The sequence below is a fragment of the Camelus dromedarius genome, chromosome 13, assembly GCF_036321535.1.
Source record: "Camelus dromedarius isolate mCamDro1 chromosome 13, mCamDro1.pat, whole genome shotgun sequence".
In the NCBI taxonomy this organism is placed as follows: Eukaryota; Metazoa; Chordata; class Mammalia; order Artiodactyla; family Camelidae; genus Camelus; species Camelus dromedarius.
Window position 1 is genome coordinate 12,041,899 of NC_087448.1, and position 15,077 is coordinate 12,056,975.

At 43.4% G+C, this 15,077-nt stretch overlaps 1 protein-coding gene across 1 annotated transcript in view; it reads right to left on the reverse strand.

Annotated features, from left to right (window-relative positions):
• HS6ST3 (heparan sulfate 6-O-sulfotransferase 3) overlaps positions 1–14,622 on the reverse strand; it is a 588,333-nt gene extending 573,711 nt beyond the window's left edge. Inside the window, exon 1 of the mRNA XM_031466223.2 lies at positions 13,768–14,622. Within this exon, the coding sequence (XP_031322083.2) occupies positions 13,768–14,498 (731 nt within the window). The 5' untranslated portion in view covers positions 14,499–14,622. The remainder of the gene's footprint in view (positions 1–13,767) is intronic.
• Positions 14,623–15,077: the final 455 nt, after the last annotated feature.

Consider the following 15,077-nt stretch of genomic DNA (forward strand, 5'->3'; position numbering starts at 1 on the left):
GACCTTGGAAGTGAGGCCTGGGTTTGAAGCCTAGCTTTACAATTTAACCCCACGTCACTCTCTAAAACAGGACGGAGATGTTATTGGTACCCTCTCCACGTCCATCCCTCCTTCCCCTTGCTGGGCGAGCCCCCATTTTGTTCTGCTGTCCAAATGTGACTCAGGGGAGGGCAACCCTACCTCTATCTTCAGGGACAAATCCTGGAGGGCCCATTACCATTGCCAGCGACTGGCTTACAAATGGGAACATGACCCCTTCTGCTCTAGTCATTGTTCATTTGGCCGGGAAAGTCTCCCTGTACAGCTGCAGCCTTCTTGCAACCATGAGGGAGGCAGCCTATGGCCCAAGTTAGCAAGCTCAGGCAGCAGAGTAAACACGTGGAAAAGCACCTGGGTCCTCTGCACAATAACAATAGCTAACATTTAATAGGCGCTTACTCTGCTTTAGGTATTCTTCTAAATGTTTGTGCGCGTTAACTCATACGATCCTCATCACTAATACCTGGTGGTGATGTTTTTATCACTGTTTTACAGGTTGGGAAACTAAAGCCTGAAGAATTTATGCAATTTGTGCAAAGTCTCAGAGTAACACGAGGTAGACTCAGGATTTTAACCTACAGTTGGGTTTCAGAACTTACATTCTTTGCCTCCTTGCTTTACTGGATCTGGAAAACACTATTGAGACAGAATCAACCAATTCCCTCTGGGCTTGTGATGAGATTTAAAATGTCTTACTAAGCCAACATGAACTAGCGTTTTCGCTAAATGCAGCTGATGGCACCCTAATACATATACTCGGATTCTTCATCTTTAAAACACGGATAATTCTCCATGCCTCCTGGGGTTACTGCTGAGATTAAAAGTTCAATTAATGATAATGCTCCCCCCAGTTCTTCTGGATCACCTCCTACTGTCAGTCATCACACCTCTCAGGGTTTTCCATCAGCTTCCTGAACTTCTTCTAAGACTCCACCCAGCCCAGGAGTGATGTGTGCCTCCAGTCTCTGCCCATGCAAATGTGTATAACCTCCTGGGAGCGACCAGGCATTGCCTCATGTATAAAAACCAACTCATTACTAAGCAAAATTATTCTTCTAATAGATACTTATTATAATGCAAACTTGACTCTGGAAGATTTTATTTTCTATTCTTGCTTTCTTCGTAATTAGCTGCAAAACCCAGTTGTGCAGTGAAGAGCTCAGTGGATTCTCACATCCTAAATCAGCTCAAATGAAGGACAGTTACATTCTCAGCTCACTTTCAGGACATATTAACCGACAGCTCTAATTTATAGCTGTCATGTGAAAATAATGGAAAAGTTATGAATACAAAATTTAAAATATCAACTTTAGGCTAACTTCCTCAAAAGGGTAAAACAATGGGAAAGAAAAAAAATTTTGTACCTTGATCTGTGCCAAATCCCTGGAAGAGAAGGTTTCTTGATGGTCTAAGGAAAAGACTAATGCCTTTCTGACAAGACTTTTAAGATATATTACATCCTGTTTTAAAAGAAAGTGCTCATTACTTTAACAAGTTGTTGAGCTGAATGTGTATTTTGCATATTTTTCAACCGCATCTTTGTCATTTCTGATTTTTAAAGCTCTCTATAAAAGCTAAATGATATATGCATTGCACTTCCAAAATCCAACTTTCCTTGCTTTCCATTCTATATCAAAAGGCTTCTTACTGTCAGTGTAAATTTAAATGTCTATAGTACTTTATACTTTACAAAGTGCATTCCTAGTCATTTCCTTAATCCACAACCATTCTAAAAAAGGAGATAGGACATATATTCTTATCCAGATTGTCCAATAAATTTGTAAATTTATTTATGCTTGTTTTCTTTCATTTTTTCATTTATTCAGTCATTATTTATTTGATAGCCATTATGTACCAGGCACTGTTTTAGGCACTGAGGATGCACAAGGGAATAAGTGACCATCTTCAGGAAACTTAAATTTTGGCAGGAAGACCACACAGTAAATAAGTACACAAATCAATGAGGAAGCCTAGATTCAACTTTAGAGCTTTTTCAGGACACCGCGCCAACCATCTGGTCCAAATTCGCTAATGCAAACGTTTTCTTTACCACAAATTTTGGCAGTTTGATTTCTTGGACTCGAATCTCTTTTGGGTTTCCACAAAGTCTCCTATTTTTTCATTTCCCTGAAGTAATCCAATGGACAACCGTCAAAACGATATTTAATAACCAGCACATTCAGAGCACTATTACATTCCCCCAAAACAAGAGAACTGTGGACTTAAATATTGACTTAAGGAAGACACATATGCACAGGTAAGGGTTTATGTGCATTAACTTATATGATCTTCATCACTAACTGACACAAAAGCTGGACCCAGGCAATCGGAGGCCCCTCCCTGACTCCCCCGTCCTTGGAAACGATGTTCCATCCACCACTCCCACCATTCCCTAGAAGCTATTTCAAGGATGTAGCCTTGAGAGAGCAGGTATTGTTGGGACCATCTGGACGGCCTACATGCCTGAACCCCACTAAGGTCTCTGCATAAATTCTTAAGATTCTGGCAGGTGGGTGCAGAGATCTACTTATCTTGTGGCCACCGAAGACAAACCTCTTATGTAAGTTGCCTTGCTTATTACACCGGCCACCTACCCATCCAGAGTGATCTGCCTCTTTCTTCAGGCTTTCCCTGCCCTCTGTGCATAGCACCAGCTTCAGATTTCACCCGAGAAGTCCCCTAGGTTGTGAACCCACACTAACACCAGGCAGGAATGTTCTCATCACTGTTTGACAGATGGAGAAACTGAGGTCTGGAGAATTTGTGCAATCTGCGCATGGTCACATAGTAATCAGTGGTAGAGTCAGGACTTCAACCCACAGCTGGGCTTCAGAACTTCTGTTCTTTGCCTCTTTGCTCTACTGGATCCAGAAAACGCTGTTGAGACAGAATCAGCCAATGCTAAGACCTTTTTTTCTTTTAACCTGGAAAAATACATTTCACATTAAATTTTGAAGTACAAATTAATATCCTGCAAGAGTCTACCCATTTAGTTACCAGCAGTTGTCTGGCTACACAGGGTTTCTATAGGACAGCATCTCAAATGACTGCCCTCTCCTGTTTTCCGTCTCACAGCGCTCACTAGCTGTTTAACTTGTTCCATGCGTCATTAGTAATCCATGACTTATTTGTGAAAGTGCAGGGACAGCACTACTACAGACCTAACACAATGAATATCTTATTAGGAAGAAATTAACAAATGAATTGCTGCCGATCAATAGGTGTTGAAGAGAAAATTACAACGATAGTAAAGCTTAAATAATTTATACACAACATTGATTTTTTCATTACATTAATTATTTCTTTATAGCACACATAAGGAACTTGGAGAATAAAACTTTCAAAGCAAAGAAATTTATCTGTGGTGGTACTGTAGGCTTAGGGCTGAACTTAAAAGACAAAGAATGGACCGTGATCGTTGACGAATATTTTTAAGATTAAAAATGCATCAGGTAATAAATTTGACACTTCCAGTGTAGCTAAGTTCCTTCATGTTGCCCGACATTTTTAATACATAATACTTTTGTTATTTATTTATCAAGAGAAGTACTGATAGAAATGTTTATAAATAGAACGATCCATTAATCCACCCCCTCCATCACTTATGGGGAAGGCACAATGACAAACTCGATGAAGCTATGTGGGAAACATCACATTCTCTGAAACCTCTCCCAGAGTCTTTCAGTTAACTGGACTTAAATCCAGTAGAACAGAGTAGAGGTTCCTTATTGCTAATAACTTGCATGGCTGGTAGAAAACAATCCCCTAAGGCCATTTTATCACGGCAAGTAGCTTTCCTACAGATGGAAGGGCCTGAAGATGATCCTCGTGGTTACAGACCATTGCTGACTCCAGCCACATCGCAAAACGGTGTCCCAGAGAACAGTAAAAAAGTGTTGTGCATAAAGGGGGCTGTGAAAAGAGGGTGGAGGTAGACGTGTTCTTCGTGGATGGTGGTGCTCCCAGCAGCTCCAGATCCCCTCACACAGATGGGAGAAATGACACACGCGCATCAGTCCCAATCGATGTGCTAGGTACAGACACTGCACTGAAAATGGCTTTGTCATCTACAAATACATACGTTGAAGAGCATTCTGCTCATGGCATTTTGACTCTGGAAGTTAAAGAGGCGAATTAATGGTTCTTTTTTTAATCTTCTCTGAGTTTTCTCAGATACCAACTTCATTTAACAATTTTTCAGCATCTAATACTGGGCTCCAGGTTCCTAATGTATCATACAGAGTTGCACGAATGTATACTTTCAGGCACATCCTATCTTCCCCCAACAAATAAATATGGAAGTAGGGTTTCAAAAGTCCTATAAAATTAAAACTAAAAACATTTGAATAGTTTCAAGTGTGATATAAATATTTTTCTTCCCTCACCTGTTACATTCAGAGACTTAGAGCCACATTAATATTATTCTTAATGTTCTGGAAAGTACATCTAAGCAACAGAAAATATCTCATCTCATATATGTGCTTTTGCAAACTATAGCCAGTTTTGCAAACTATTTTGTCATGTCTTAACTAATACTGTTACGTAACTTCAAATCAACGAAATACCACACAGATAAAATATAAAATGTATTGTCCACTCCGCATCATAATACAGATCTAACTCCCAATATGTCACAATCACCAACAGACCCTGGGGCACTAGGGTGACCAAACACCTGAATTTAGGATCATTTTTATTACTCAGTGAAAAGTCACTTGTTTACGGTCATGGTTCCATTGCTGAGGGTCCTTTATTGCATCCACCATTCTTTGGGTGGAGACTGATTCCATACAGAAAACAGTAATTCCATACAGAAAATATATGTACAGGTACTAAAATGTTTGAAAAGGAGGAGGGGATTTGTTCTCAATCTCATTTGTAGAACTGAATGCAGGATTCATAAAATGAATTAGAAGAAATTCCAAACTGTTTTAAGTCCCTGTGCAAGTTATTCTCCATTTTCATCCACTCTGCCCCCCACCCCCACCCCATATCCATTCTCCACCTCTCTCTGCCTTGGTGAAGTACAGGGAATGAGTAGCTTCAGGTAAATTCAGCCACAGGAAGACAATGGAAGGAGGCAAACAATTGGGAGGAGAAAGGAGTCAAGCTGTTTCTTCCCCACCCCTCCTCTTGGTCTCAGCTCCAAAATTCCAGCCAGGCTGCTTTCTAGGAACAGCTCCAGGGACGGGGGAGCCCTTCCTACCACTGAGACCGTAGCTCCTGTCAGGCTCCTGCAGACAATGGATGCTGATGCTGCCTGCCTGCCTCTGCCCCTTCAGCCCGGGGTGGTTAACTGTTTCCCCTTGTTACCAGTTGCAAAGAACCTCACGTCCAATGTGGGTGCCCTGACCCAGTCCATCCCTCTGTAACTAGCCCCATGGCAATCCCAGAGGGTGCCCCTGTTTGCTGCCAGGACCTACAATACAGCTACCAGCGTTTTAAAGCAGCAACTGGATACAGAAAAAGAATGCACAAGTGAATAAAAGAACACCAGCAGCATTCGACTACACCAGCACTGCGAGTCGGATCGCCTCCTAGACAGAGGATTATGTCCCATAAACGCACCAGTGAGACAAACCACGGCATACGAGGCGCATTTCTGACCTCCATGCTCACTATCACCTTCTTCCTGATTCAGTTCTTTAAGGGCTTCATTCCTCACTTTGACGACTTTTCCTCTCCTTCTCTCCTCCTCTGTAGCATCCTTCTAATTCACACTCCACGCCATCACTGTCTGTTCTCCCTTCTTTACATGCCACCTGGTTCTTTACCGTGTTACACGGGTCCCACCTGCAGATTTCCATACACAGGCTGTTACCCTACACCTATGGTTAAAGGAAAGTCACTTTTACTCTTCCTTCTGGGTCTATGTTTTCATCTTTGAACTAAATCTATAAAATTCTACAAGTTTCTAATTAGAGCCCATAGAATCTAGAAGCCATCATCCAGGTTGACAGTCATATATCCATAACCCTGAGTTCTTTGGAAGAAATATTCTGTAAAATCTAATAAATAAACATGGTGCACAGCAACATGGCTAGCTTTCCTACCCTCTTATGTTTATAAAGAAACTAGAATTCAGGGGCAACTGTGAACATATGGTGTTAAATGCAAGGTTCTGACAATAAATGACCCAGTACTTACCAATAAAAGCATGGTACACTATTCATAATAGCAATGAACTACAAATATTTATGTGCCCACAGGCAACTAATTCAATTTCACTGCAGGATTCCTTCATTTATGAATTTAATTGTATGTGTTTAAACATTTTTTGTTGCTGTTTCATTAATATCCCATAAAAAAATAAAATGATACGCTGAAGAAAAGAAAGAAAGTGAGTTTCCATTCAACAGCATTCATTAAATGCCCACTGAGTGTCCATGGTATCCTAAGAATTAACATTTACTTTTATCATTCATGGCTTTTCTTCTGCACCACAGCTTGCAAGTTCATTTTTGCATCATGAACGATGAAAAGTTCCAGATTCAAAAGGGGTAGTACAGGTTTAAGTATCATTTTATTTTTTCACACAAAACAGCACAGATGTATGAGATGAGTCCCATGAGAAAATAAAAATGGTGACTTTTTCTGTGTCAGGCTCTGTTCAAAGAATGCCACATGCATTGTTAGCACTCATCATGAGATAGCACTATTATTCCTCCCATTTTCCAGACAAGGAAATTGAAGCACAGAGCAGTAACTGACTTAGTCAGGGTTAAGTGACAGCAAGTGGCTGAGCCAGATTAAAATCCAGCTGGTTTGGCTTTGCAGCCCATGCTCTAAACACCACCCTAATTACATCCACACGTTGGCATCAGTACAATTTTCAGTGGCTAATACATTTGTCATTGACTTCCTTCCACTTCTCTTGAGCACTTTTTTCCTGACTCAGGGTCTCCTCCCACTGCTCTGCAACATCACAACCTCTAACCAGAATCACCTTAACCATCTGGCTTTAACCAGCAGTAATCCAGAATCTACATTATGTTTCCTTTGCTCATCCTCCCATCCTACATCAGAGTTCCAGTGCTCTCCATGTAGGCTGGTATTTTTTCCATAAGTGAGAATGAACAATGAGATTAACCTTTCCAAGAGGCAAGAACATCTGTTTGCACCCAGATAAATTTCTGATATGTGGCATACTCTAATAGGAGAAAACTTCTAGAATGTTCCAATAAGCCCTTGACTCTACATTTATGTTTACTCCTCTTCCAGAGAATAAGGGGAATTGACATATTGCTAATTATGGAAGGCAACTACTAACAATTAGAATGTACATGACACAAAATAAGAGAGGGAGGACACAAAATGTTTGATAATTCCATCTTTTAAAGAACCAAAGGCTTGTCAAGTTATACGGATATTTTTACAAGGTAATCTAGAGCATAGAGTATTACTTTCAGCTGACATTGATTGAACATCTTCTATAGGTCAGTCTCTGTGCTGGGAACTTTACATATGTTTTGCTGAGCAACTGTATCTGAGAGAGGAAGATATAACAAGTAACGCCGTCGAGGTTAACAAGCGTTTAGGATACTTCCCAAAACATAGTTAAATACTTAGCTATAATTAAAACAAAGTTATATTAGCCAGTTAAAATCAACAGAGAATTTATACATGATATCCGTAATTTAACAAACTCAAAAATAAGATAATTAATTACTGCAAAATATTAATTTGGGCTCCCCCTTTACTTGTTTTCATACTAAACCTATTTCTTGGCCCAATAATTTATTTCATGACTCTTAAAATCACATTAGGATTTGCCAGTCTCAATTAAACCTGTTTAATTCATTATCAAGCATAAATAACTTTCAAATGGCATACGCTTCTGATTGTCCTTAGTCAAGACGAGATGATAATAATTAGCTTTGGGGAATAATAATATAAAAGTCTAAGATTAAGCAAATCCACACTGCTACTGCCTAAATTTACCATTTTCCATGAACATGTATATTTCTCTGAAACCAGCTCTTTCAAAAATCCCAAGGTAGCCAGCAAGAAAAAAGGTAGAAAAATAAATCATCTCGTATCATTTACCACTTCCAGTTTTATCTTCACAACTCAAAAAGAAAAATAAAAAAAAAAAAAAACCCGAATGGGTTTAATTCAATCTCTCTCTGATTTATAACAAATACTGGTGGTTTGAACCAGAAGCAATACTTTAAGAGGCCCTGTAATGAACATACAAGTGGATATGGCATACAGACAGAACAATCTCTGATCTTCTTGGTTTTATACTGAGCACAAACCTGGTGGTGAAAATTAACCTTCTGTGTGGTTCAACATTTCTAATTAGAAGAGACATCAAAAAGATTATCCCTCAGAAAGCAGTAGGGCCATAATATTCCGGCCTTCGAAACAGAGCTCTGCTGCCTCCTTATACATTGTAGCCTGCTGTCTAAAGGAAGAGCAATAGTCAGATGATGTTTCAAAGTGGTTATGGCTTTTTGTGGCAAGTTGTGTTATATTTTCTCATCTTACCTTTCTATACTTATTATTAAGAACCAGGCATTCTAATATACAGGAACTGTTTATTGCTTTGGACTCCGATGTGTAAAATGCTTTACCAAAAGTTTCCTTGGTAGAAATGTTTGCAAATCTTTGAGAATTGACTAGTTCACTTATAATCCTTGTGTGTGTGTGTGTGTGAGTGTGTGTGTGTGTGAGTGTGTGTGTGTGTGTGTGTGTGTGTGTGTGTGTGTGTGTGCGGTGGAGGTTGTTTTGTTTTCTCTGTATGGGGCAAGAAAGCGCAGAAGAAAGATACTCTGAGCTCAGCTTAGACTAGGACACAGAACCTTAAAATGAAAGGCTGTCCAGCCTAAGCCCTTCCTCAGGAAGAAATTCCTTTCACAGAATCAGTGATTAATTAGCTACGTCTAAAATGTTCATTGCGGGGGTTGGGGGGGGAGCGCCACTTCACAAGGGTTCATTCTCATGGTAGGCAGTGATAAATTGTATGAAGTTCTTTCTTATTTTGAGCTGAAATCCTTATCCCATCACTTCTATCCTACTTATCCTAGTTCTATCCTTAGGAGAAATACAGAACAAGTCTCCTGCACCTTCCCAATCTCCCTGCCTTGAATATTTGAGGGCAATTTGTATGTATTTCCTGTATTTTCTATCTCCGTATTAAATACTACCAGTTCCTTCAATTATTCGTCATGTGACATGATTTCCAGATGTTGTGAGTAAATGGGAGTCGTAGCCTGACACAAAATTTTTCCCAAAATTAAAAAAAAAAAAAAAGATCTGAAGGCTTATTTCTCATTTATTTACAACTGTAATTGACGTAAGTAGAAGGACTGTCCAGATCCCAGTAGTCCTCCCAGGAGCTGTATCAGTGCTAGCTCCCCTTCATGTGATAACACACACACACACACACACACACACACACACCACGCATGGGATGGGTCTGTGATACAGAGTGGGTCAGAGAACCTCATTTCCCTGGCCACACTGATTGGCAGAAAGGATGGTCCCAGATTTCAAGCCTGACAAATCAGGCATCCCCCCAAGGTTTTAAACAAACTCAGAGAAGTCTTGCTTTCCCTCTCAGCTTGTAGAGCTATTAGATCTGACAGCCATTTACTCATTTTATGGAATAAACCAATTTGATATAATCAGTTCAATACGCAAAGGGGCATGGGGAGAAAAGTTCCCAAATCTCCAGTTCCAACCATTCTTGAAACCAACTCAACCCCCGTCTTTCCTGTGGTCTGGCTATTAAGCCAGTTATTCCCCTCTGCCTGAATTGAGTTTGAGTCAGGTTTGTATCATCTGCAACACAGAGGGTCCTAACTAATACAACATTCATAAGGCTCCAAACACTTTAACAGGATCAACAGAATGGGGGTCATAAAAGAAAATAATTGCCATCCCACTCTGCAAGAGGTATGGCTGGAATCTCTTTCCATCACGATTTAAGAACGAGAACGATACTTGCTGGAGAAGATCAAGGTCTATCTTCCCTAATAGCCTAAGCTCTTTGTTTATTTATTTAAAACTGTATTTCTAGAACTGTCACAGTGCCTGGCCCATGGTAGGTGCTTAAGACACACTCCATTATACCTGTCATAGTAAAACAGAAGACACAAAAGGCAAAACATCAACGATAAACCACCAAAACGATGACATGAGTTCCCTGGGGAAAACTTAGACATATCATTGCACCTCCTTAGTATTACATTACCCACTTGCCATGTAAATTTTGGGACTAGATTATCTCTTCAGTCTTTTTTACCCATAAAATGCTATCCATACTCAATTATGGTAAAGAAGAGTCTTCTAAAGACCTGGGCATACAGATCAAAAAGGGGAAACACACTGTAACAATGAAGGAAGCATAAAGACAATGAGAAAGAATAACCTACCAAAGAAATAATAGAGAAAAGACAGGAAAAGAAAAAGAATGGGAAGAAGTCATTACTAATATGATAAATATGTCATGCAGATAAACCATCTTCCTGTTAGCTTCCTGTCTCATTCTAACCAAATTCTGTGGTCAGAAATGCCCTCTGCACTGGATCCAAACTGCCAGCCCAGAGCCTTGCCCTTCCCTGGGCCTGGATAACCCAAAGGATGGCTCCTTCCACTCCACCAGTCTCCTTTTGAGAGCCAGCTCCCTGCTTCTGCCTGTGATGTTAGGGGTTCCAAACTCCTCTGTCACCAGTCCAGACTGTTTCTCTTGTCACCAACAGAATGTACACTCCATTATACTGTGTGCCTCCCATCCCTGTTTCTCATCCTGTCCCCTGCAATGACTGAAGCCCAAATGTCCACAGCTTTCAATTTATTGCCAAAAGTTTGGAACTTAGGATTCTGTCTCCATACAAACAATCATAAAATGGCATCTGTATTAATTAAGGTGACCCATTTATACTGAGCTGCTCTAAGGAACTGACCACATTCCTTTTGTGAAAGAAGGCGTCAATTAGGGAAAACATTGTTATTGCAATTGACAACTAATATTTAGTATTACTACACACCTGCATATCAAGTATTGAGCACTATGTACCAGCATACTACGCTATGCACAGACACTATGCCAAGCAGTTCGCATGCATTTGCTCATTTCGTTCTCAAAACACCCCTAAGAGGGAAATACCAATTATTATCCACATTTAAAGATGGAGACTCTGAGGTTCAGAAAGAGTCACTTACTAACTTACACAGCTAATAAGCACAAGAGACATATCCATCTGACTCCAGAATCCTCACTCTTACGCCTTGCATGGCCAACAAGGACACTGATCCCTGTGATAAATGGGGAGGGGGGACCTTGGGAGAACCAAAAGCAAAGAGACTAGGGAACCAAAATCAACATGATCTACTTCTCGGTTTGGCTCAGAGTCAGCCCTATTTGAAGTAGAACCTTGTTTCCATTATGTAGCCATAGATTACCTGCCATTTTGCATTGTGGAAATGTACCCTCTATTATCCAGGCTAATCTAGTTGACTGTAGAATGCTGTACACAGACATTCTAAAGACAGACAACTAATTCAATCTTCTCTGCAGGGAAGATGCTACTGAACATCTCTTCAACTTTTTCCCTATTGCTTTTGATGCAGGGCACTTCACATAAGCCACAACTATTTCTTCCTAAGGCGTTTAGAGGAGAAAAGTAATTGAGAATACCAGGAAAAGAAGAGAAGGTGAGGATGAAGAGGAAGAAGGATTACCAAAAATGGTACCCCAAAAAAAAAAATGACAAAAAGTTTAAAACAATGTTTAAAAAAGGGAAACCAGTGCAGGTTATTATCTGACAACTTGCAATTCTGAGAGAAATGAATGTTCATGGTCCATCACCAAACAAAGAAAGGCATTTGACTGTGCAACAGAAACCGTATGTTCAGATAGCCAAGAGGTGGCATTATCCTAAATCAGAGAGTAGAGAGATGCTGAGTATTTCCTATAGAAGGAAGACCTCACTGCTGTAATCTATGCAGGGTCTGTTGTAGCAACAGCATTTCATCACTAAGCTAAAATCCAGTTTTCGATTCCATAATCTCTAATTCCTCCAAAATCTTCATCTACTCCAGAAGACTTTCATATACATTGGCAGAAAATAATGCCAATCCCTACTGAAGAATCACTAGATATTTCTACGTAATAATTAGTCTTTACTTTTAGTGAGATAGAAGCTGGGAACCAGATTAGCAAACTCTCTGGGGTCATTCAGGAATTAATACATAAAGGTGTAAATGCAAAAAGTACCATTTGGAGTGAAATATAACAGAGACTGTCTCTCATTGAAATAATAGTCTTGTTTGGTAGGAAGCTTGAGAGTTAATTATTCATTGAAAAACTGCTTTAAACAAAAATAGAGGGGCAGGATCTAAAATACTACACAATTAGAAATCTTTAAAAGTAAAATGTCCTTAAAATATACTAAGGAGCTTACTGCTTTCAATCCAAGTCCAACCAGTTTCTTATTCTAACTAATTTCCATTAAACAGGGAAAGGAGCAGGGAGGAGAGAAAGTATTCGAAAAACTGCCAGAGTAAAAAATCCCATAATGAAATTTTGCTCATTCTTGAAGAAATGAGGTAGAATTAGATGCTTCAGTGGTGGTGAATTCCAGAATCTGGGCAGCTTCCAGTAAATGAAGCTTTTCCATAATGTCAAATGCAAAAGCTATCTGATATCAACATATTGAGCTTGAGTTTTTAAATTCCTATTTCCTTACACCAAATTGTTTGAAACCTTTGAGATAAAAACCTCAATAAACTACTGTTCCAAGCTTTTAATATTTTAGTCCCTTGAGCAAGCATGTCAGATTAATCTTCAAATTACAATGGTCAGAAAGAACATTCAACCAAATTCTTAAGCCTATGCCTCTCTCGAAGGATGTTAATAAGGTAAGCAGTTTCACTGGCTATTAAAATTTCAAACTTTTCCTGATTCTCAGCAACATTACTATTTAAAAGTGGGGGTGGGGTGGGAAAGGAAGCCATTCTGTCCTGAAAGAAGTTTCACTTATTATCTTCGTATTCACTTAGCATTTAGCACACTGACAGGCACACAGTAGGCATTTAACAAATACTTTCAGAATGAGATGATGGATTGGGCTGGGGAGGGGGGTGGAAATCTTGCTGAGAACAGCATGAGTCCAAATCCTGGCATTGCTCAGCAACAAAGCCCACTTGCAGAATTAGGGTTATCGAGGTGAGCAGGAATTTGAACGTGTATCTTCAAAGCGGCATCAAGAAAAGTGCTTCCTGAGCAGGAGAGCAGCCACCCTACTAGAGCCACTTAAAGACGGAGTAGACTCATCTCTGGCTTCTCCATGACCGGAAAACTCCTGCCCTGCCTCCGTGCAGCTCCCCCTGCCTTTTACCTGGTTTGAGTTTCCCCTCACAGAACTTAGGTACAGGATTCGACCTCTCTGATCTAACCCAAGCCTCGCCGTTCCACGGTGTTCCGCGCGTCTGCTAAGAGGGAGGCCACACCGTGCTAGGCACATGGAAGGACACACACAGGACGACTGCTCCCGAAACCTTTGCGGGCGGGGGGACGGCGCGGGAAGCGATGGGGGCGAGGGGAGGAGCGAGTTCAAGACCGGGGCACTATCCAAAGGTTTCCTGTCTCTCTCCCAAAGCCTCGGCCCAAACCGCTGGAAGATGCTGGGGAGCCACCTGCACGCCGAGGGAGAGCGGGATCGGGACTAGGGGGAGAGGGCGGGGAGGTGGCAAGAAGCGAGACGGGGCAAGGGACAGTACCTGGTGTGGCTGTGGTTGCGGGGACAGTCTTTCTTCTCCATAATGGCCGGCACGCAGTTGGTGAGCTCCGTCCAGTCGGCATGCAGTCCGCAGCTCCAGCCGGTGGAGAAGCGAGAGAAAAGCCACGTCTCCTTCTTGCCCGGCCGGTGGCAGGTGCACTTCTTCTGGCCGGCTTTGCAGCTACACGGCTGCTCCAGCCGGATGTTCTTCACCAGGTGCCGACCGAACGTGGTGCCCCCGGTCTTCTGGATGTGCAGGAACACGATCACGTCGCGCCCTTTGATGTTGAAATCCACGAAGCGGGTCAGGTCCTTCAGGGTGAAGTTAAAGCGCGGCACGAACCGGGGCAGGGAACCGTTCTCGGGGGCCTCCGGGTCCGGCTCCTCTTCCTCCTCCTCAGCCTCCTCCTCCTCCTCCTCCTCCTCCTCCTCCTCCTCAGGGTCCCCCGGCTCCTCGTCCTCGTCCTCCGGCGCCGCGGCCCCCCGAGACCCCTCGGGCGGCCCCCGAGGTGGCGGGGGCAGCTGGGGCCGTCGCTCCCACTCCTCGAGCGGCGCCTGTGCCCGGCGGGCGGGACTCGGGGCGGCAGGCTGGCCGGCCTCCCCGGCGCGGGGCTGCTCCCCGAAGTTGGCGCAGGAGCTGGTGCAGGAGGGGGACACGTACTGATACATGATGACCACGAAGAGGAGAGTGAGCACCGGCGTCAGCAGCCACCTGTTGAACCTTTCATCCATGGTCCCGCTCTCAGGCCGGCAGGCAAAGCGGCGGCGGCAGCGACGCGGACTGGCGCCCGCTCGGAAGTTTCGCGGACTCCGGGGCGCGGCTCCGAGCCCGCCGCTCCTCCATGCCCCTGACGCCGAGGCGTGCGGCTGGCTGGTGGCCCCGCGGCACTCCGGCGCTCCGGGGCTGGCAGAGCCGGGCCTGCGAATCGAGAGGGGAGGCAGGCGCCGGCGCGAGCGGCGGCGGCGGCTGCGGCGTGGGGCGCCCTGCGCTCCCGGGGGCGCCCGGCTCGGCCGGCTCCCTGCTCCGGCCCCGGCGCGGCCAGGCCCTCAGGCGGCGCGGGGCATCCCGCCGCCGGCGCTCAGGCGCTGGGGAGCGCGACTCGGGTCCTGGACCTGCCTCGGGCAGCCGGGCAGCCGGGCAGCTGCGGCCGCGAGCGAGGGGGCTGCATGAGGCTCTACAGGACGCCGGCCAAGGGCGAAGGCGCGGCCCGGCCCCGCCGCCCGGGCTGCACGCGGGCCCCACGCCCCGCACGCGCGCCCCGTGCCTTTGCCCTCAGGTCACGAGGCGCGGGAGCCGCGAGGGCGGACGGC